At 38.3% G+C, this 24,076-nt stretch overlaps 1 protein-coding gene across 1 annotated transcript; it reads right to left on the bottom strand.

Moving 5' to 3' along the window:
- Positions 1-8,917: 8,917 nt before the first annotated feature.
- On the bottom strand, positions 8,918-9,559 carry LOC149248793 (uncharacterized). The gene has a single exon (XM_089451070.1). The coding sequence runs from the start codon at positions 9,557-9,559 to the stop codon at positions 8,918-8,920; it is 642 nt and encodes a 213-aa protein (XP_089307196.1).
- Between the last annotated feature and the right edge of the window lie 14,517 nt (positions 9,560-24,076).

Here is a 24,076-nt window from a genome sequence, read left to right as displayed (position 1 = left end):
ACTGTATCTCTCTGTATACAGATTTTTTCTTTCAGTCAGTTCTGTTTTTTACTGTAATGTTTTATGTATGGAATTCAAACTTTGGTATGATGCTGCGCTGATTAGTGCTCTTTGTTTTCTAAACTCAAGAGGTCACAATTTTGTCTGGACGGAAAATTCCGAAATTTGATTGTGGGAGTGTTTACATTTTTTTTGGATGGCGGAAATGGATTTAGCATCCATCATGAATGCCTGGGCACCCAAAATACTGAAGCTTGATCGTTGTAATTGACATTTAAAAAAAATTAGCTGGATTTTTTCAAAATCATGCTGTAATTTCTATCATTTTTTGTGCAAAATTAAGGCACTCAAAATTCTAAAAAGTGACAACTATAATCCACATTTTCAAAAAATTTAGCTAAATTTTTTCAAAATCTTGGTGGAATTTTTATTATTATCATCATGGCTCCAACAATTTTTTATGCATTTACAAATATGGAACGACGACCATGATGTTGTTCACAATGTCGTATCGTTTCTTTCACCTCTTCCATTACAATATAATAGTATTTTCTAATAACACCATAAATAGGTAGCATATGGAAAAATTGCATCTCGCGAAAAAAATAAAAAAAATAAAAAATAAATAAAAAAAATTGTTCACATAAACAAAAACAACAACATGGATAATGGATAACCTCTACAAGACATTACTATTATTTACCAAATAGCCATATTCGAATACACATAATTAATCATTTCAAATATAACTCATTATCATCCACCCTAGCTTTCAACAATGTCCATTCATATGTTGCTTTTTTCCCACACACTACTATTATTTACAAAATATCCATATTCAAAATACACATAAGTAATACTTTCAACTCTAACTCATTATCATCCACCCTTTCTTTCAGCAATCTCCATTCACATGTTGCTATTCTTCCACAAACTACTATTATTTACAAAATATCCATTTTCAGAATACACATACCTAACTATTGCAATTGCAACTCATTATCATCCACCGTTGCTTTCAACAATGTCCATTCACATGTCCCTATTCTTCCCCACTCTATGCTATTCTTCCCCACTCTATGCCTTACGACGTTTCCTTTGCAACATAAGCTGCAAATGCTAGTTTATGCCTCTCTTCCTGGATTCCTACCCTCTCTGATCTACAAAAGAATTACGATAGCATAATCCCCCCTATAATCTTACAAAACTCAATCATAAATAGTTTGTAGCTCGCTCCCCCTCTATGTTGATGATTCTTTCTATTTCTTCCTTCTAACTTTTACAACTCATGTAATCAGTTTTTATCGAATTTTCCAAAACAGATTGATTAAACATGACAAGTCCATGCTTGATCTGCGTTCTTTCAGAAACTGATTTGTCAAATTGAGGGATTATGCTTCTTTGGTGCAATGAGGAACTTCATTTTGTGCCCTCACCTTCACACAATCTGATTCATAAGTGTCATTGGAAATTTGTCAATTAATTACAGTTTCTTGATTGAATTATTGCGGTGAAGTAAAGCAGTGCCACATTGGGAGCTTGAACTCCAGTTTTCCTTCGTAACTCTCATGCCAGATTCGCCCACCTACAACACGTGAACAAATTAATCAATGAACAGTAAAAACCGACAGATATACATATTCTGGTAGCTTCCAAATCCATTTTTAATCTCATATATTTTGTGGTTAAATAACTTAAAACGATTGGGACACTGTTTGTGGACTGGAGGCATCGCACCGTGGTCATGCTCATGGATGGGAGGAATATGAGTGGGAAAAGGCATGGCCTAAATTAGGTCCATTTTTCCAATGCGGATTATGTTAAAATTATTCGAAATACCGCCACATGGAATTGCATGTCAACGATTTATATGTTTCCATGTTGATTTATATGTTTCCATGTTGGTTATGAATCTGTAAATTCGTTCTGGGCTCCATTCTGAAAAGTAAATTTGGGAGCTCATACTACTCCCACGTATCCCTACATTCGTTCTGGGCTCTCTTTATGAACATGAATCTGTAAATTCGTTCTGGGCTCTCTTCATGAACATGAGAATACTACTCCCACGTATCCCTTTCTTCAACAAATTTTTAATTAAAATACCATAATTTCAATAACGATAAATTGAGCGTATCTCTTGGCAGCTGGGTGATTACATGCATTGGCTTTCGTTAACCTAGGTTGCGTGGATATGCACGATACGTTGTTGGCTTGGTCTTCAACGTTGTAGTGTTGGTCGAATTCTTGGTTACGCTATCACAATCCACGTATTCATTTGACCAAAATTCATTCACCTGCAGCAAAAGAATAATCAAAATTATTGAATCGGTTAAATGACATAGTAATGAAATGAAAATATAAGTTTTTTATTTATAATTTTAACAGATATTCGTTTTCAAATTTCTAGTGCGCTTGTAGTGTAAGAAGATATATTTGTAAGAAGGTATAAGCCAAATAAATGTAAATTTCATCATTAATTCTAGTTTCCGGAATTTTGATGTTTAAAATCAATTTGCAATAGTCTTTTTGGAATCGATTTGCAATATTCTCATCACCTATTCCACACATATTTATAAAATAACATGTTTCATCTTTGTGTCCAAATTTAAGAGAAGTCCGACATACATGGCTTGTAAGGGATCCGAGTCATTTTTACAGGAAACGAGTCCAGTGTTGAGTTGAAATATATGGCAAGTACGTGGACAAATGGTCGTGGATATACATAATGTGTAGCCATATTATGGTTCAGACTTGGCACTAGAGTCTTGTTTATAAAAGAAATTAAATTATTTACAATTTAAATATTCATAATATGTTGTATACGTTTTACATACGCCTTAATTTACTTTCTCAACATGTTAAATAAAAGGCTTTAGGTTTTGTTTTATAAGTTTTTTTTTTATTAAATAATTAATACTATCACAAGGTGTGTTATTATTTTATTAAATATATTTACAAATATTTAATATATAATTGTTAATTTTTTAAGCTTATTTACAATAAAAATGATAATATATATTATTTTTATTATGTACATTATAATATATTCGTTTTCTCCTAATGTATGATATTATATACAAAGATTAAATTTTGTAATTCTTATGTATTATATACATATTATTCGTTTGGTTTTGTTTTTTATGTAAATTTTAGGGTGTAAAAATACATTATAAAATATATATAATAATTAATTTATGTATTTACAATTTAATTTTTTTTGGAATGCAGGAATCAAGTATATGGGGAGATAAACAATCAATGTGACCAAATGTGAAATGTGAGGTGATGTGCCGAATTATCTAGAGGGAATGCCAATTAGTGAAACCAAATGCCAGATGTAAGGTGATGTGGCAGCCTTATGACCCACATAAAAATATTTTCATGAAATCAAAAGATAGCGAAGAGGTGCAAAAAACCCAAAACCATCAATCGTAATAGCCAAAATGAAGGATGTGCATAAATATGATCAGAACCAACATGATCGAAAAACCTTGAGGCAAACGATAAAAGTCAAAATTCGGCAAACGCAAATAAAGAAGCGGGTTGGAAATAGAAAAACGGTTGTCAGTTTGGTTTGTGCTGACCCAGATTCGATCTATACTGCGCACCAAAAAAACCCTCAAACATTGGCCCTTTTGGCAATGACCTGCAGTCTCACCTGCAGCGACTATGGCGGGATGTAGAACCATGTTTCTGCATCCTTGAGGGACATGGAGATGTGGTATTTCCCTGTTTTCTTTATCTTATCATTCATAAATCACATTGCCACATTACATTAACTACTTAAGATATCATGTAAATCCACAAATCATCATTGTGCTTAAATAAAGTGCAACTGTAATTAACTACTACGTTACAACAAATAATAAGAAAATATGCACATGAAGACACCAAATTACTATGGTTCACCCCAATGTGGGGCTACGTCCACAGTAATTGTTACTGATATAAAGATTCTTTGTACAACAAACAGTTCTTGACCTGTGCACTAAGCTGCAAGTCGTCTGCGCACTCAGCTGCAGACTCAAGCCTCTGCGCACTCAGTTGTAGAGCCTTGCCTATTTTTGCAACTACAAATCATAAGAATTCAACCATAACAGAGATCTAGACCATAAGATTGATTTTTCTTCTTATTATTTGACCTTATATATACTATTACATTGGAGGGTACATCAATACAATACTAAGGTCCAAATACCATGGAATCCTTAACGCAAGTAGCTATGGTCCCCAAACCCATTGATCTTTTACATTATTAGAAAAATTAGGGGCTTCGCCCTATCTCGAAGAAATTATACCACATGGTATATTCAAACTACTCCACTGCGCGCTCCACTTCGCACTCTGTTGTGCACTCCACTACACACTCCGCTCAACAAAACACACAGTCTTTTGTAAAAAATAGGCCAAGTTGGTCACCCCAGCAACCCACATGTGACTTATCTCGAGTCACTCAACTGCTTTGCCTTTGATTTTTGTTGCGATGTTGTTGCAGGCTTTGTTCAACTGCTACAAAATTTATGTGACCTGCTTCTCTTCGCTGCACACCTCTTCCAATAGTGCTTTTGTGACAGGTTCTGCATCCTTATGCATTATTACTGTTTCCTTCTGTCAAAGATCTTGAAGCTTCTCATCTACTGCCTAGGACAATTGGAGAGCCTCATCTTGCCATGGTTGAGTTCTCTATGTTAAAACCTATTCTTCTTTCCTTAGTTCCTCAATATTTTTATTTAGGGCCTTTCCCTCATTGATCTTGGCGAGCTTCTGCAAGATTGGTAAGGTCTTTGTAGTTCCCCATATCTCTTCCAACTCCTATTTCTTCTGCTAAATGTCTTCCTGTAGTTTCTATACATTTTGATCTTCCTACAATGAAGTCCAAATCTATAAACTCTTGTCCAAAAGTTTCCCATAATCTGTCACTGTCGCGGAGATGCTAGCCACTGCAGCCTTTAGGTCAGTCTCCCTATGTTCTCTTACTTCCTACAGCGTAGTTGGTTGTAGCTTCATCTAGAACAAAATGGTCTACATTTCATATGTAAATTGTACTGTGGTGATTTTCTCCTTGTATCCTTTAATTGCAAGGCCTAGCTTCACGACCTTGTCCTCCACTAGCTCTTTTACTAAGACATCAAGGTCTGGAATCTATTTTCATGTTGCTTCAACCACCTCCTTTATCTTCTTCTGGTGCTAAACTGTTTGATCCATCTCCTAGATCATCTAGTCGAGCTTCTAATGTAGAGAACCCCATTCTCTTTCTACCTGAATATTCAGTTGTGAGGTGTGTTGTTCACGCAACTTCCATTCCTCTATTATATCCAAATGCAACTTATGTAATATTTGCAATGGTACTTCTGTGATGTTCATGTTGACATGCTTCCACCATTTTTCTTGTTGTTGTACCTCGATGGAGTCAAACTGTATTTCTTCAGCTAGTATTGGCTCTAACCTCATTGCAAGTGTAGGCTCTATTTTCCTTTCTCTCCAATCCTTCCCTCTATTTTTGCTGGTTGTTTGGTCGTATACACCAGTATCTTAATTATGCGATGCACTCTTCGACACCTGTTAGAAGTGCGCCATAACAATCTTATAACCTGCTCCATGATTTGGTCGTTTCTTCCTGTATCATGTCCCTAATTTAGTCTAAGTCCCATTAAGTGAGAACCATTGGTGTTATACCCTTCATCTTATCTTCATTCTACTTCTTTTTAGTTCTTGAGGTAGCTTCGATGCCTGCCTTCACCTTTTCTACGAAAACATGGTTTATCTCTATCTTTTCCTACTCCTTATTCTACTCATCTCCTTCAGGAGGATCTTGGTGACCCTCATCATGTTGCTCCTCTTCCTCTCATTCATGTTCATCCTAGTCCTTATCCTTTCCGCTCACTTCTCCATGCTGCGTTATGTCCTCCTCTGTCACACTATCTTTTTCCTTTGTTTCTAGTGTAGTCATCCATTTTGCAGGCCACTGGTGTACTTTCACTAAGAGATCATCTTTTGTTACCAAATATGGTAGGGGACGCAATTTCTTCTTTGTGTATCTACGAGCCTGTATGTACACTTTGTGAAAATTGGCCTTGAACTTCACAACAATGCTATACTTTTCGTATACGATTGGCAACAGGCGAGGGTGCTAGTTCACCAACATATCAAAATCCATGCGGTATAATACAAAAAACATCAATTTCTCCATTGCTCATGATGGTTGAGTGGTATACCACAACGAGACATATCGTGTAGCTTCAAAAACATCTGAAGATACCAGAGGGAATTATGAATCCTATGTCTCTCTCCATGCCAACATTACAATTATCAATATCAACCATGCATAATGGAATGTGGTACCTTTCTCCTGGACCTTGCGACAATCGTCCATAAATTCTTTGCAAAGGTATTTGGTCCAGCTGTACTGAACCCCATTGGCACATTGCGTAGCTAATGAAACTACCGTTTCAAGGACTTCATTATCCTGACACTTTCTCATGATCTTCCCAGCCAATATGTGTGTTCTGATGCAAACCCCTTTTTCATTGATTGAGTTTATGTCATATCCTCGCTTCCCTTTTGTGAGTCCAAACTTCTTCTTCATGCTTTCGGCTATGGCGCGGTCCTGATCTTTTCTGAAAAATTCTTTTGTTGGGTTCTACCCTTGATACGGTAGTCTCATGATACTCCAGATCAACATTGGGTCTATAGGGATCCTCTTCCCCATCCATAGGCATCCATCATGCACTGATATGAGTAGTTTTCGGACACAAGCCATGCTCCCCGGACTTCTGCCGAAGTATGACACATTTAACATGTTCCTCAAATCCTGACTGCACCAATCCATTCACCCATTTTTGTGGTTCTAACCTTGTCACACCACTCTTTAGGTAGTTTACTTGTTTGAAATATCGACCTAGTGTAAACAATGGTTATTTCTTTCTGTCATTGAAATCTTAGTTCGCGAACTTCAACAACAGATTTTTTCCAAGAATTTCCCCAGTAAATGGTACTTTCTCTAGAAATAAGGGTGTGGAGGTGCCAAACTTCTCATCCTTTGAGTCCTTCACCGGTTTAGCATTCGGTTTTCTGGGCAGAATATATGGTGGGAAAGGTGATGGAAATGATGCATCATCTATTTCCTTCTTCTCTGCTTGCTCCACTTCTTCTTTGTTGCATAAAACTTTTTCAGGTTGTTGTTGAGGCTCGACAGGTTTCTTGTCTTATTTCTTCTTTTTTCTTTGTTCCTTGGTTGGTTTCTTCTATGGAGATCTTCGATGTTTGTGTGATGATGCTACTGTGGGTGATTCTGCTATAGACATATTAGATTATGCTATGGCCATTCTAGTGGTTGCTTTAGTTGTTTCTTCCATAACTCCGGATAAGCCCTTCTCATTGAATATATGAATTAATTCTTCAGTCGGTAGGTGTTCATGTGGAAATTCTCTATAACTTCTTCGCAATATCCATACTTGAATTCTCAATTCAGCAAAGTGTTAAAGCTAGGTGAGACATAGATTTTTATAACAATTTCGAGTTTCTAACCCCATCATCAGCTCATATTTTGTTCAGATTGTGCTTAGATTTTGTTCATTAATTGCATATATATCCTTAGATCTTACCAATTTGTCCTCATAAATGCAGCTTTCTATGTATTTTAATGTTAACATTCCCTTTTAACGAACATATTTTTCTGGCAAACTTTTACGCATCCCATGTTGTAGCTAACAACCCTTTTTACGTCGCAACTCCTATGTACTTTGACATAATCCAAACTGTAGTGAAGTAACTCCCTACATCAAAGCTCTCTGCAGCATATTTTATAGTCTAGTGCCCACTTTCAACTGAAGGTGGCACTAAAAATTTTCTCCTTTCTTCTTTAGAGTGAAGTTGTAGGGGTAGGGTTGTCCATGTACAACTTCAACCTGCTACCATTTACTCTTCCCTAAATAAATTCGCCATTTAACTTTGCTAATTGAAAAATGTATCCATTAGTAATACGCTTCATAATATATGGGCCCAACCAATGCATCTTAAATTTTCCTGGAAATTTTACAGACTTACTATCATACAGGAGAATAAGGTCTCCTACTTGGAACTTCTTCTGCTTAATGTGTCTGTCATGTCAGGCCTTTTCTCTTGCTTTCTGTACCTACTAATGAAATCCTACTATAAATCTATCTTCCTCCAAAGAAATCAACCACGACATTATTTCCTTCATTATGTCAAGGTCTGCCATATCTGTAAAAGTTGCAATCCTCAAGCTAGGCACAATGTATGCCATGGTCATCATAGCTTCTTTCCCATAAACTAATCTGAAGGGTGTCAAACCTGTCAACTTTTTTCATGTGGTCCTATAAGCCCATAAAATTGCTAGAATTCTAAGGTCCCAATCATCTCTATTCACATTTCATACCTTAGTAAGTGCATTTTCCAAAATCTTATTAAATGATTCTACTATTCTACTTGCTTGAGGATGATAAGGAGTACTTTTCTGATGATAAACTTGGAATTCCTCAGTCAATGCTTCAATAGTCGTGTTTATGAAGTGTGAACCTTGGTCACTCACCAAAATATTTGTACATTGAAATCTAGACAATATGTACTCAAAAATAAACTTTATAGCAGTCTTTGCACTACAGTCCCTTACTAGTTGTGCTTCATCCCATCTTGTTAAGTAATTAGTAGTTGTAATTATGTACCTCACACAAATCCTCTTTCCAAGTTGGTTGACAATATGTACTCAAAAATAAAAATTGTATCAGACTTTTCATTGTAGTCCCTTAGGTTGTGCTTCATCCCATCTTGTCAAGTAATCAATCATTGTAATTATGTACCTCACACCAGTCCTCTTTCTAGGTGGGTTGATGGGTCCAAAAAAATAAATAACCCACTTATTAAAGGATTGCAATGTAACTTGTGGTACCAATGGAATCTAATCTCTTCTTGAAGGTTTTCCTGTTCGTTTACACATATCACATGCTATGCAGTGCTCCTTTGCATCTTTATGTAGTGTAGGCCACCACAATATCTCTCTCAAAGTATTCCGCACAGTAGCTTTTCCTGTGTAGTGACCACCAGCTATGCCACTATGAGCCTTTGCTAGAATCATTTTCCTTTCATGTTTAGGAACATATCTGTGTAGTATCTCATTAGATCCCATCTTATATAATTGTCCCACTATTAATGAAAAGTCAGCTCCCTTAACCACTAATTCTTTCTTTTTCTGCATAGTATACTCTGAAGGAGCCATCCATGTGGTAAAACACTGAATGATATCTACAAAATGGTCATCTGCAACTCTGATTACAAATAACTGTGCATCATGAAGATTATCCTCAATGTTAATTGGTTCTTCCCTTGTTTCCAATCTTGACAGATGATCAGGTCTATCATTCAGTCTTCCTAGTTTAGCAATAATTTCAAATTCATATTCCTTGAATAACAGTAAACATCTGCAAATATTTCCTCTTAAGATAGGCTTGTTAAGCAAGTACTTCAGTGCAGAATGGTCTGTAAATATTTTAAAGTGTGATCCCAGCAAATAGTGTCTAAAGTTCTGCAAGGCATACACCATGGTCAGTCCTTCCCCTTCCGTAGTGGTGTAATTATTTTCTGCTTTATATAACTTTCTAGTTGAAAAATCTATAGGATGAACAATTGCTCTTGCAACCAGATTGTGCTAATACTACTCCCAAAGTTATACAAGAGGCATCCACATGGACATGGAATTCCATATTTCAATCAAGGAACACTAATATAGGTGCAACAACCATTTTTTATTTCAATATGTTGAGGCTCTTCTGACATTGTTCATTCCACTGAAAAGTTACATCCTTCTTTAAAAATTTCTCCATAAGCACAGTGATCTGTGCATACCCATTGATGAATTTCTTATAATACCCGGTATGTCTGTATGTAGTGTGAATTTGACTTAGTGTCTTAGGTGGAGATAAATTCACAATGATAGCAATATTAGTAGGGTCCACCATTAGTTCTTGCTTGCAAACAATATGTCCCAACAATATGCCGAAGGGTACACAAAATATGCACTTCTTTAGGTTCAAAGTGATCTGATATTATCTACATGTGTCAAGCATAAGTCTTAAACTTCCAATATGTGTGCTCAACAATCCAAATATTGTCCAATCATCGAAGTATACTTCTAAATACTTATGGTTGTATTCCTTAAAAGTTGCAACCACCACTCTAGAAGATTTAACAAGGGAATTCTTTAATCCAAAAGGAATTACTATTTATTGATATGAGCCCCATTATGTAGCAAATGTGGTTTTATGTTGATCTTAGGTGCAATCCTAATCTGATGATAACCTGAAAATCCATTTGTTAATGAGTAAGCATCCTGACCTCTTACATTGTCCACCACTTCATTTGTGAAAGGGGTAGGGAAGGGATCATGTAAGCATGCATAATTCAACTTCCTCATATCAACATAGATCTTAATCTCTCCTTGAGTCTTCTTTTCCTTCACCACCATAGGACTTACCCATTCTGATGCTTCTATTAGTTCAATAATTCTTGTTGTTATCATCTTGTCAAGCTATACCTTCACTTTCTCCTTATACTTTGGGTTCAACCTGTAAGGTCTTTGTTTGACTAGCTTCACATCAGGCTTAAGGGGAATCTTCATGACTCCTAGATCTCCTATTATACCCTTCATCTCTGAAAACTTGGTGGGAAATAGTTCTTGATATTCATGAAGTAACTATGTAACTTTACTAACTATCTCTTCATCCCAATAGTATCCTATTGTTGCAAACTTAGGTTCCTTCTTTGATCCTATGTTCACTTTCTTGGTCATTAATGGCTTCATTATATCTAGTATTTCTAGCTCAGGTTCAGTTACTTCGCGGTATCCTTCTGATTTTGTTATTTTGATATTGCGACGATCTTCTTATTCATCTGTAGTAAGGTTATAACATTCCAGTGACATAAATTACCTGCATATGAATTCTAAAAATAGAAAATAAATAATGGCGAGAGCATAAAACATAAAAAAGATACACACAGATATTTTCCCCTAGATCCCAAAACCGGGACTACTAGATTGATTTTTCATTATGTTCCTTTGAATGTTACAATACATAGATATACATGTCGAAGCATCCATAAACCCCAATCCATTAACCCTAGATTAGAACATAACCGTAGTTCCCTTGACCAGATCTACAAAATACCACGGACAAAAAACCATCATGCCCAAAACCATGTGTGAAATCCATGCACAAAACCATAGGTAGGTTCACCCATCTAATAAAGGGTAAAAAATAAATTTCCCGAGGCACTGCCTGGACCCTATGTAGGGGGGCTACTCCCCCCCTGCATACCCCCCAACAAGGGGGAAGTCACCCCACTGTGACCCCCTAGCAGCTCCCGACACAACGTACAGGGAATACTATCACCCGCTTTGTGACCCCCCCTGCGCGTGGGGTAGTCATGGAAAGAATATAACAAAACCAAACACTTTTCTTGCACCACCATAGGACTTACCCATTATGGTTTTTCTATTTGTTCGATAATTCCTGCTCTATCATCTTGTCAAGCTATACCTCCACTTTATCCTCATACTTTAGGTTCAACATTTAAGGTCTTTGTTTGACTCGCTTCGCATCAAGCTTAAGTGGAGTCTTCATGACTCCTAGTTCTCCTATTATACCCTTCATCTCTGAAAACTTGGTGGGAAATAGTTCTTGATATTCATGAAGTAACTATGTAACTTTATTGACTGTCTCTTCATCCCAATAGTCTCCCATTGTTGCAAACTTAGGTTACTTCTATGATCCTATGCTCACCTTCTTGGTCTTCAGTGGATTCGTTATATCTAGTATTTCTTGCTCAAGTCAAGTTACTTCGTGGTATCCTTTTGATTATTCTATTTCAATGTTGCGAGGATCTTCTTCTTCATCTACAATAAGGTTATAGAATTCCAGTGATAGAAACTACCTGCATACAAATTCTAAAAATAGAAAATAAACAATGGTGAGAGCATAAAACATAAAAAGGAGATACATAGATATTTTCCCCTGGATCTGAAAACTGGGACTACTAGATTTAATTTTCATTATGTTCCTTTCAATGTTATAATACATATATATACATGTTGAAGCATCTGTAAACCCCAATCCATTAACCCTAGGTTAGAACATAATCTTAGTTCCCTTGACTGGATCTACAAAATACCATAGATAGAAAACCATCATGCCAAAAACATGTGTGAAATCCATGCACAAAACCATAGGTAGGTATGCCCATGTAATATAGGGTCCACAATAATTTTCCCAGGGCGTTGCCCCAAACTTTGTGCAGGGGGTCTACCGCCCCCCGGCAGTGCCCAACACAATGTACAGGGGATGTTGTCATCCCCTTTGTGACCCCCCAACATGTGGGGTAATCGTGGAAAGAATATAACACAACCAAACACTTTTCTTGCACCACCATAGGACTTACCCATTATGATTCTTCTATTGGTTCAATAATTCCTGTTACTATCATCTTGTCAAGCTATGCCTTCACTTTCTCCTTATACTTTGGGTTCAACTTGTAAGGTCTTTGTTTGATTCGCTTCGCATCAAGCTTAAGGGGAATCTTCATGACTCCTAGTTCTCCTATTATACCCTTCATCTCTGAAAACTTGGTGAGAAATATTTCTTGATATTCATGAAGTAACTATGTAACTTTATTGACTGTTTCTTCATCCCAATAGTCTCATATTGTTGCAAACTTAGGTTCCTTCTCTGATCCTATGTTCACCTTCTTTGTCTTCAGTGGCTTCATTATATCTATTATTTCTAGCTCAGGGCCAGTTACTTCACGATATCCTTTTGATTCTGCTATTTTGATGTCACGATGATCTTCTTCTTCATCTGCACTATGGTTGTAGCATTTCGGTTATATAAATTGCCTGCATACAAATTCTAAAAACAGAAAATAAACAATGGCGAGAGCATAAAACATAAAAAAGATATACACAGATATTTTCCCCTGGATCCCAAAACTAGGACTACCAGATTGATTTTTCATTATGTCCCTTTCAATGTTACAATACATATATATACATGTCGAAGCATCCATAAACACCAATCCATTAACCCTAGATTAGAACATAACCATAGTTCCCTTGACCGGATCTACAAAATAGCATGGATAGAAAACCATCATTCCCAAAACAATATGTGAAATCCATGCACAAAACCATAGGTAGGTCTGCCCACTTAGGGTCCGAAATAATTTTCTTGAGGTGTTTCCCAAAACCATGTGCAAGGGGGCTACCGCCCCCCCCCCCCCCCACATACTCCATGACAGGGGAGGAAACTACCCCCCTGTGACCCCACCATAGTGCTTGACACATCGTATAGGGAATGCTACTGCCCCCCATGTGACCCCCCCATGTGTGGGGTAGTCTTGGAAAGAATATAGCACAACCCAACACTTTTCTTGTACCACCATAGGACTTACCCATTATGATTCTTCTATTGGTTCAATAATTCTTGCTGCTATTATCTTGTCAAGTTATACCTTCACTTTCTCCTTATGCTTTGGGTTCAACTTGTAAGGTCCTTGTTTGACTCACTTCACATCAGACTTAAGGGGAATATTCATGAATCCTAGTTCTCCTATTATACTCTTCACTTTTGAAAACTTGGTGGGAAATAGTTCTTGATATTCATGAAGTAACTATGTAACTTTACTGACTATCTCTTCATCCCAATAGTTTCCTATTGTTGCAAACTTAGGTTCCTTCTCTAATCCTATGTTCACCTTCCTGGTTTTCAGTGGATTCATTATATCTAGTATTTTTGGATCAGGTCTAGTTACTTCGTGGTATCCTTCTAATTATTCTATTTCGATGTTGTGGGGATCTTCTTCTTCATCTACAGTAAGGTTATAGCATTCTAGTGCATTTTATATTTGTGTAGCCCAATCAAGTTGCTGCCATGTCAATGGGGTTACATTCTCAAAGATCTTCTTCTTAACTGTCTGAAGGGAAAAATCTATGCATGGAAAATCATCCTCAAAGATGAATTTTAATATGAAACCATCAACCATGTCTTCCCAATTCATGGTACCATGTTGAAGCTCTGTTTCTATGTACCATTTCTTAGGGATTATCTCTAATGTGTGCATGAATCCCTATACCTATTCTTGTTATGGAATTTCTTTCAATGTTGTAGTGCATAGCTGGATATGCCTCCTTGTTATAGACATTTTTGTGCCCTACAACCCCAAGCATGAAATTTCCATAAACCAAGGGCTCCTAAGTCCCTAAAAGTGTTGTTCTAACCCCTAAAGGAACAAGGTCAACAGATTACAGCTTCTCCTAGAAGTTCTCCATGAGAAACTACTCAGAATTGGTCAAAACAAGATCATTGCAGCTACTCCACTGGCTAGGTGCGTTGCATCTCACCTAAATACATTGTGAGGGTACGTTGCATTTCAAAAGTCCCTTTTGTGGGGTGCGATGGGCGAGAAATGACAAATGGCAGTGTCATTCCGCGAGGTGGAGAGGCAATGGAAGCTTCCAGAATCTTCTCTTGTGACACTTGCCTCACTGAATTCGACCAAGGATGAGTAAGAGGCCCTCAGTCTCCAAGTGGAAGCAAGAACTATCAGAGAGAAGACACTAATCAAATCACAAGCCGACTCATCCCCCTTACAGATATCTATATATGGATCCCTCATCCCAAAGATCCAGAGGCTGGAATTTTGCATATTGTAAGGAATTGTTGTTGGTTTCTAGAGACAAACATCAGATTGTTGGGTGATCTAAGCTTTGTTTGAGGTGAAGAGGGGCTTGTTTGCTGGGAGGTTGATGCTGGGTCAAAACAACTGGTTGTAACTCCTCCTGGATCTTTTCTTGTTTATCAATAAAAGCTATTTGAGTTTTTCCTCCATGCTTTTGTATCATTGATGCTTGTTACATTTGTATGGTCAATTTACATCTGATCCTAGATTGTTTATGATTATAGATCCATGTCTTTGTATAGTGCTATGCTTCTGTGATCTTACAGGTACTTTGTGAAGCTGGGCGTGCAAGGGAGCAGGTAGCTGAGGACTATCAAAGAAGAGAGGGATCAAATTGAAGGATTAGCGCAAGACAGAGGTTGGTCTTTCTGTTCCTCTCTATCTATAATTCATAAAGGAAAAACAAAAGTAGTTTCTCTCTGTTTGTTTCTAAGGCAGCTGCCACACCTTAGTGGGATAGAGCAATTCTAAATAGACACTTTTCCCTGTAACAAAATGGCGACTCCGCTGGGGAGCTAATTAGTTTGCTTGTTTATCATTCTTTGTTGTTTGTTTCATAAACTTACAAGTAGCATTCGAACTGCATTTTCCATAACAAATGCAAAGTAGATAACTGCTACTTCAGTCCATCCACTGGATCTGTTTATGATTTAAACAACTGATTCACAAACTATCTGATTGCCCCTGTGATAGCTCTTAGATCCTCCTTAGATCTACCCCTGATTGTTGCATTACTGATTGCTTTTTACTCGGCCAAAACCCAAGAACTGAACTGAAAACTGTGACCCGAAACCCGAACAGAGTCTCGTTTGTGGCACAGCGCAGGTACTGTTAAGAGATTCTGAATTTCAGCGCACTTACTGAGTGGACAACCTGCGCTGCATTTCAGATTCTCTGTGTTACAGGTGCGCTGATCAGACTAGCTCTGTGTAGCTGTGGCTTCTGTGATTCATTCTTTCCAGTTCTATTCCTAAATCTTGCTACCTATGATCAGTATATGTCTGTTTGAAACCCCTTTTCCTTGCTGTTATTCCGCCTCCTTTGTACAAAATAACTGTAGATGTTTTTGTGTGTTTGTTGAGTCATTTACAGTTCTCCTTTGCAAAAGTAACATAGTCGTACTGTCGTCCTTTGATTTGAATCTGTCGCAAGTGTCGATTTCAATCGTAGGAAAAAGTTTGATTGCTGTTGATGGTCGATTATCCTGTTACTATTGCTTTTGGTCTGAATTTGTAATTTTCTAGTGTCAAGAACAAGTATTCATTTCAAAATCGTAAGGTGTTGTAATCGTCTCCATTTTTTGATTTCGAAAAAGAAGCTTGTTGATATTTGTCGCTTGAAAAGAAATTCAGATTTGTGCATCAAATTTCTTTTTAGCATCCATATACTAAGAAAGTCGAAAACAAATACATGCATGTGCATTTGCATATAGACAGTCTGATTGGCTTGATTTAGGAAAGTGCATTTAGAGTGTGCTCTTTGCTCTTTGTGAAAAGATTCTGTCTTTCTTTTCCCTAGTAGCCAGGATTTTCATTGCATAAAAGAGATAAAAAGTTTGTTTATCATCTTAGATTGCATTTTAGGAATTACATCTACATCTTGTGGTGAACCCGAAAGGAAAACTTCATAAACAAGATCAACTTAAAATAAATTCAATGAATCTAACAACGCTTTGGAACTTAACGCACAACATTTAGAAGTCTAGGCTAGAGACGTATTCCAGTGTCGTAAAGCCTGGTAACTGTTGTTCTCACTGATGGTTGGGTGATTCCTCCACTTTGAGACGATAAGTGCCAGTACGGACTTGTGCTCCCACGTACCGTCGAGTATATTTTGGGAGACCCCAATAGGCTTAATCCTTTATCCATAGGAAGCCGTGTCTACCGCCCTATCGATCGCAATGCACTGAACATAGCATTCGGGAAGATTGACTACCGTACCGTAAAAAGTATTCTGCAGTTTTGCGATTGGTTTGGTACTCCCTCTACCTAGATTTCCAGAGCAGTCCCTTTCGTTCCTTTTCATACTCCTTAACGGAAAAGGTCCATCTGAGCACTTGTCACTTCAGGCTCATTAAAAATCGAAGGAGACTAGAGTCATCTTTTGTTTTTTCTCGACTCTTAAAAACTGAAAAAACAAGTTGTGTCAAAGCATCTAAAATTTATTTTAAACGGAATATTCATTACCCCTTTCCTACGTTGATCTTGGGTTGAGAAAATGGAGTCCACTAACCAAGGAATTCCCCTTGGAGGAAATCCTAGTCCCTTCTCCTCATGGGGAGATGTTGGTGCACCCCATATGGCCACATTGTCGCTTCCAGGACCGACAATTGGTTTTCCTGTATGGCTCTTCTCAACCTCTGTCGTTTCACACCACAATTCCTGAACAATCGAATCAGCAAATAGATGAGTCCAAAGTTACCCACCAACCTTCTACTTCCTCTAATTCTTCCTCTCCTCCTTCGTCTTCGCTTGATGGGGTTGGTAAAGCCAAAAGTCAAGTGCCTAAGGAGAAGAAGGAAAAGAAGAAGAAAGAGAAGAAGAAGAAGGAGCCAAAAGTGAATGGGGGCAAACGAGTGTCGTCTAGCGAAAATCCACACACTGCACCGACCAGGCCTAAATCGCCATGTGTCATTTGCAAGGGAGACCACTATCACAGAGATTGTCCTTGCATCCCTCGGATCTTAAGGGACTGGTCCCCTCGTTTGCACAACCCGGTGTCGTCAACCTCTGATGATCATGTTGAAAGCACATCGTCAACTAGTGAAAGTGAATCCCCAGGACAAAAAGGAAAATATAGATTTCCTTGTAAACTGTGCGAAGGCGATCACACCATCCACCGTTGTCCTTTCTTAGATGAAGCTAAAAGAGTTTTGGACGATCGTCTGGTTTCACCGTTACGACTTCCTCCTGGATATAAAAAACTCTTGCCGAGTCCGTCACTAGTTGAAAATCTGGCTGGCCCGCTCAGGTGGTCGGCCGAAGCATCTATCATTGAAGATAAACCATCTGAATCCATACTAGACGAAATTCAAAAGGTCGAGGCAGCAGTTGACCCGGTCTTGCCTTCAGAGGTTCCATCTTCAGATGATACAGTCACTGAAGAGAACAAGGATGACACCGTCCAAATTCTTTTCATAAGCACAGACTCCAACGAACATGGGGGCACTTTACCCGTTCCTTTACCGCATGAACGAAGTTCGTCAGAGTCGTACCCGTCCGTCTATTCGGTCCCACCTCCAAGCAACCTAGTTGTCTCCTTCGACTGGAATCAACTAGGCAGACCCCGTTTACCAGCTAGTATACCATTCCAAATTATTGTTCAAATATATAGAATGGTTATGGTTGGTACCATCATAGATGAGGGGGCTTCTGTGAGTATCCTTTCCTAAACTGCTTGGAAAGTGCTTGGTTCGCCATCGCTTTTGCCTGAGATGAGAAATCTGACAGGCTTTGATAAAGGAACTAGTCGACCGTTAGGGATCCTTCCCGATGTGCCCATAACATTGAGAGGGAAAACCGTTCACATGAACGTAATGGTAGTTCAAGGACCCCTGGATTACAATCTACTCCTTGGACGAGACTATATTTATTGCATGGGAGCAATTGTCTCCTCACTCTTTAGAGTAATGTGTTTTCTGCACGAAGGAAGAGTGGTCAAGCTCGTGGACCAGCTTTCATTTCTCGGATCATACAGAGCAAATAGTCATATACCATCCCTGAATGGTCTTTTCATGCAAGAAATGTCTCAATCTCCAGTCCGTCCACCCGATGAGCGCGAGTGATTTGGGGGGACATGAATGAAACCTAGGGGGCATGCACCCTGGTCTGCTTCAGCAGGAAAACTTCGGGTATAGGGTAGGTTTCCGCGAGAGAATATGACTAGTCTGTACCCCCGTCCATGATTGGAAGAGGGGGTTATTCTAGAACAAGATTCTCTTGTCAAAGTTATGTGAGTGGAGTAGCCTCCTTCACTCACCTTTGTATATTTCGGTAGACATCGCCGAGGAAGTGTTTTGTTTGCGCTGTAAATAGAACAATCTTTGGTAACGTGTAAGAGGTAGGCCTCTCTCGGTAGAACAAATGTTTTAACGGACTAAAGAAGGGGTAACCTTGAAACTCTATTTTATACCTAGGGGCATGCAAACCTTTTGGAGTGCAAGCGAAGAGCGACTATTTATTTTTTAAATTTTTAGGACCTCTAACCCTTTAAACTCGTAGGATTGGCCGTCTCCTAACTTGCATAAAGGAAGGATGTGGGGCAAAACTCTAAAAGTTGTCGTTTTATATGAGACATTCTTATCACACGACTGGATTAATCGAGCAGTTTTAGCACATAGTTCAAGCTCGTTAAAAAATAAACATAAGACATGAGCAAATGTTTCCCCCTGCGTTTAAGCTCGTTAAAAAATGAACTATTCCCCGATAAATAACCATTGTGAAAGTAGTACTTCAGCCGTTAAATCCTTGGTCGTGTTTGCACCGTCACCTCCACTTTTTCATTGGCCGATCATTCACCTCCATTTGATTGTTTACCCATTTTGAGGAACAGCTGCGAAGAGTGATTTCACTAGCCATCCTTGTGACACTGCCATGATTGGAAAATTCCAAACCTTACCTGGAATCAACTGCTACCCGTTTTATCACTTGTTCCTCAAAAGACGAGTCTCCTTTAAGCTCTTTTCAACTGACTCGTAAAATATGAAAAGATTGCCGAGCCATTGGCCTCTCCAGCTCGTTAAAGGGACAGGAAGTGCTATCCCTCCTCTAGATTTTAATCTTTTTGGACCTGAGGGATTATTACACAAAAAGATCGAGCGCTTGTTTTGTTCGGCTCGTTAAAAGTATCGAAAATTCATCCCTTCTGTATTGTTTTATACTTTTTCGGACTTAAGGGATTAGATGACGAAAAAGGAATTTCAGAGTTACCTTTACGTTCCTTTTCAGACTCTCTAAAATTGAAAAGGACCGAGCTATCTTTGTCGTTAAACTCGTTAAAAGTATAATAGCGACAAACTTGTCTATAGACGAGAACGAGCTTCACTATCGCTAGGCTCGTTAAAACATAGCGATGGGTTTGCCCGAAGGGAAAATTATAGAACAAGCATATGTTATCCTCCTCAAGCTTGACAAAAATAAAGAGGTACTGGTCAGCAATGACTGGGGAAAATTGGGAAGAAAACTCAAAGAAACTTTGTTGGTAGCAAGTCGCTCTTGAACATGACACTTCCACTCTGTGTCCGAGTCGGGTTGGGTTGTTTCATTCATTGGTCACATCACCATGGTCACGCCATACCATCCACATTTGGGGTTAATGCTACCGATCCATCACATCAGTGTCGCCGATATGTTCAAGAGAATTCATTCAGAGAATTCACCTGTGTCTCACCCACTACCATACATTATACTCCATTCTTTCATGACCACCACCCTGAACTTTATATCACCAGATCGTTTTCACCTCCATTAAAATCATTTGCTCCATTCCGTGTCATTGATGTGGGATTAATTAAGGCCCTCCTGTGACGGATCACTTCTTGTCGACATTAGCTCATTATCCAAGAAGTTGATCTAGGAACACCCCATTCAGTACTTTGAAGCTTGCATGCCTCAATGGCAAGTTTCTCACTTCCAGCGACAGATTTACATCAATGACCTTCGACCGGAAGATTTTGCATGGTGTTCGACGCCAAGTCCTTTATTCACACCACATGAATTGTACTGCAGTACCTTGAGGGTAATTATCATTATCGGTGATTCCTCTTGCGCTTGTTAACAGTTTACATCATTGACTGGTAATCAAGCGATGTCTTTCCATGTTCGACTTCAGAACATTTCTCACATGGATCGACTTGTACTTCGAGTGAAGATCGGACGAGATTGAAGACCTCGAATCTAGTTTCATCCATCCGGGCTGCAATATATATTCAGGGAAATAAAGACATTAAATGTACATCATTGTTGCACAGATAATCATCCACTCAAAAGGATGATGGCTCTATCAAAATCATCAGTCTACACTCATACGATTGTCTGTCCTATGTACATGAAAATGAATTTATAAAGCTGAGCATGGGAATGCCCGCCTCAGCTAGATCATGAAAATAGTATGAAGATAATGTATTGTATTGTATCTTATTACAGGTCTCCTCCCAGCATTGAAAGAACTTCGGATCCTCATAATAAAGCATTTCACCCGACACCAAAAGGTTAACGGCCTCATACTTTAGGGGGCAAATGTTATAGACATTTTTGTGCCCTACAACCCCAAGCATGAAATGTCCATAAACCAAGGGCTCCTAAGTCCCTAAAAGTGTTGTTCTAACCCCTAAAGGAACAAGCTCAACAGATTACAGCTTCTCCCAGAAGTTCTCCATGAGAAACTACTCAGAATTGGTCAAAACAGGATCATTGCAGCTGCTCCACTGGCTAGGTGCATTGCATCTCACCTAAATACACTGTGAGGGTGCGTTGCATTTCAAAAGTCCCTTCTGTGGGGTGCGATGGGCGAGAAATGACAAATGGCAGTGTCATTCCGCGAGGTGGAGAGGCAATGGAAGCTTCCAGAATCTTCTCCTGTGACACTTGCCTCACTGAATTCGACCAAGGATGAGTAAGAGGCCCTCAGTCTCCAAGTGGAAGCAAGAACTATCAGAGAGAAGACACTAATCAAATCACAAGCTGACTCATCCCCCTTACAGATATCTATATATGGATCCCTCATCCCAGAGATCCAGAGGCTGGAATTTTGCATATTGTAAGGAATTGTTGTTGGTTTCTAGAGACAAACATCAGATTGTTGGGTGATCTAAGCTTTGTTTGAGGTGAAGAGGGGCTTGTTTGCTGGGAGGTTGATGCTGGGTCAAAACAACTGGTTGTAACTCCTCCTGGATCTTTTCTTGTTTATCAATAAAAGCTATTTGAGTTTTTCCTCCATGTTTTTGTATCATTGATGCTTGTTACATTTGTATGGTCAATTTACATCTGATCCTAGATTGTTTATGATTATAGATCCATGTCTTTGTATAGTGCTATGCTTCTGTGATCTTACAGGTACTTTGTGAAGCTGGGCGTGCAAGGGAGCAGGTAGCTGAGGACTATCAAAGAAGAGAGGGATCGAATCGAAGGATTAGCGCAAGACAGGGGTTGGTCTTTCTGTTCCTCTCTATCTATAATTCATAAAGGAAAAACAAAAGTAGTTTTTCTCTGTTTGTTTCTAAGGCAGCTGTCACACCTTAGTGGGATAGAGCAGTTCTAAATAGACACTTTTCCCTGTAACACTCCTAGGATCAATTTCACCTTCAAATTTTATCTCTATCTTTGTATCTATTTGTTCAAACATTATCCACATAAATATTCAACATTCTTGCAAGCCTTCTATATTCTTCTTCTATGCATTCCGCCATCTAGTAGGGGTAGCTTTAAGGTTTATATCCAAGGCTAACAACCTTTCATTTTCTGGAACTTGTTCTTCATATTCATTAATAGAATTATTACATCACCTAAAGAAACACAAGAATGTAGGTTACATAACTTGGATATCATTCAACGAACTGATTTGTGAATTCTTGCACATTGTCTTGTGGATACCTCATGCAACCTATTCTGCCAGTTTTCCAACTCTTCTTCTGAGTCTGACGTACAAGAACTATCATGCTCCCAACTCAACTTGCCCTCTACAGTAGGGTTAACCAAATCTTGTTCTTTTTCTATCATTTGATAGATATTGTTTATATCAGTTGCGCAATATTCTTCTTTGATTGGTTATGTATATCTTTCTGCTTTTGATGGATCTAAGGGGACAATTACTCTCATATTGTTTCTTCAAATATCATCTATCTCTTCTTTATATTAATTATAGACATATTGTCAAATGCCCAGTCAATTCCAAGCAATGTAAGATAAGGGTTGTTTTCATCAACGATCTCTATTACTTCAAAATCAGCAATAGTGCGAGCTCCTTCAATATCTACTGTGACACCTGGTAGTCTTCCTAGAGGGAAGATCTTTTGCTGATTTTCCATCATTAACTAAATAGGTGATCATTGTAGCTTCGGCTTACCCATTAATTCCAATGTCTGCTTCATCAAGAGATTAGCAAAAGTTCCCAGATCTAGGATAACTTGATCCAACTCATATACTCCTATATGTGCACTAAGCCTTGTTTCTCTTCCGGTTCTCTTTTGTCGATGCAAATTATTTACTGCGCGTATCTCACTTTGCGATGTTTCTTTAGATGCACAGGAATCTATCAACTCTTGAAGCCCTTCGACAACCTTTTGATCTCTTAATAATTTCATACAAGTCTACAGAAAAGACTTTAAAATACCTACTTGATTTGTTGAGTCATGGTCTTGTGTCGAAGCTCGATCTTATGTTGTATCTAGGTCCTGTGTCGAAGATGATGACATGTTGCAGTTACTTTTTTATTAGTATTTGGCTGTGCACTAGATGTTGAAGCTCCATCATCCATAAAACTTCATTTTTCTTTGATAAATACCTCTTTTTATTTTTTAATATCAAAAACAAGAACTTTCTCAATAGTTTTTGTAACCCATGTACCTTCAGTTTCTTTCTTCTCATATGCTTTCTCACTTTTGGTCGTAGCTCCACTTCTAGTAACAATACCAATTCAAGGTTCGTCAGTCCTCCTTTCATAAGTCATCATTTGAATATATTTTTTCGGCTACTGATTCCTTTTCTCTTGAATCTTTGCCATGAGTATAGGACATTCTTCAATTGCATGGTAAAAGGATTTACAGTACTTACATGTCATTGTAGGGTTCTGACAATCTTTCGCAAAATGACCTACCTGGCCGCAGTTATAGCGAATGATTTTTCCATGTCCTTGACCAGCTCCAACACCTCGACCTCTACCTTGATAGCCTTCTCAACCACTGTGTTGGCCAATGCTTTCATTTCCATGTTCTTCTTCTTGCATTCAATAAGTATCAGCACCACGCTCCATCATTAGTTCATAAGCTTGAGAATTATTCTCATCATGTCCTACTGATTTACAGAATTTACAATATAGGTTCCTTGGAGTCTACACATGTTTTTGTAACAGGTAACAATATTCTGAGTGATGTTGGCCTCTAGTCTTACATATCTCGCACCACAAGTTGGATCTTGGATTTAAGGGATTCGGTGCCCCACTAACCATGTAATCCCTTAAGATAGGACATTATTCTTTAGAATGACCCTCCGATCTACACTTTGTACACCATACTTCTTCTCTAAATTCTATGCTTTTCTTGATATCTTGTATCTGTAGGGTTAGGTTTTCCAGCTGACTTTGAATATTTTTCATACCTACATTAGTATCTCCTATA

This window comes from Pinus tabuliformis, chromosome 7, assembly GCF_031772625.1.
Source record: "Pinus tabuliformis cultivar Carrire ecotype Pingquan chromosome 7, CPIR1, whole genome shotgun sequence".
Classification (NCBI taxonomy): Eukaryota; Viridiplantae; Streptophyta; class Pinopsida; order Pinales; family Pinaceae; genus Pinus; species Pinus tabuliformis.
The sequence above is the reverse complement of the archived record's forward strand: the minus strand, read 5'-3'. Positions and strand labels throughout refer to the sequence as shown.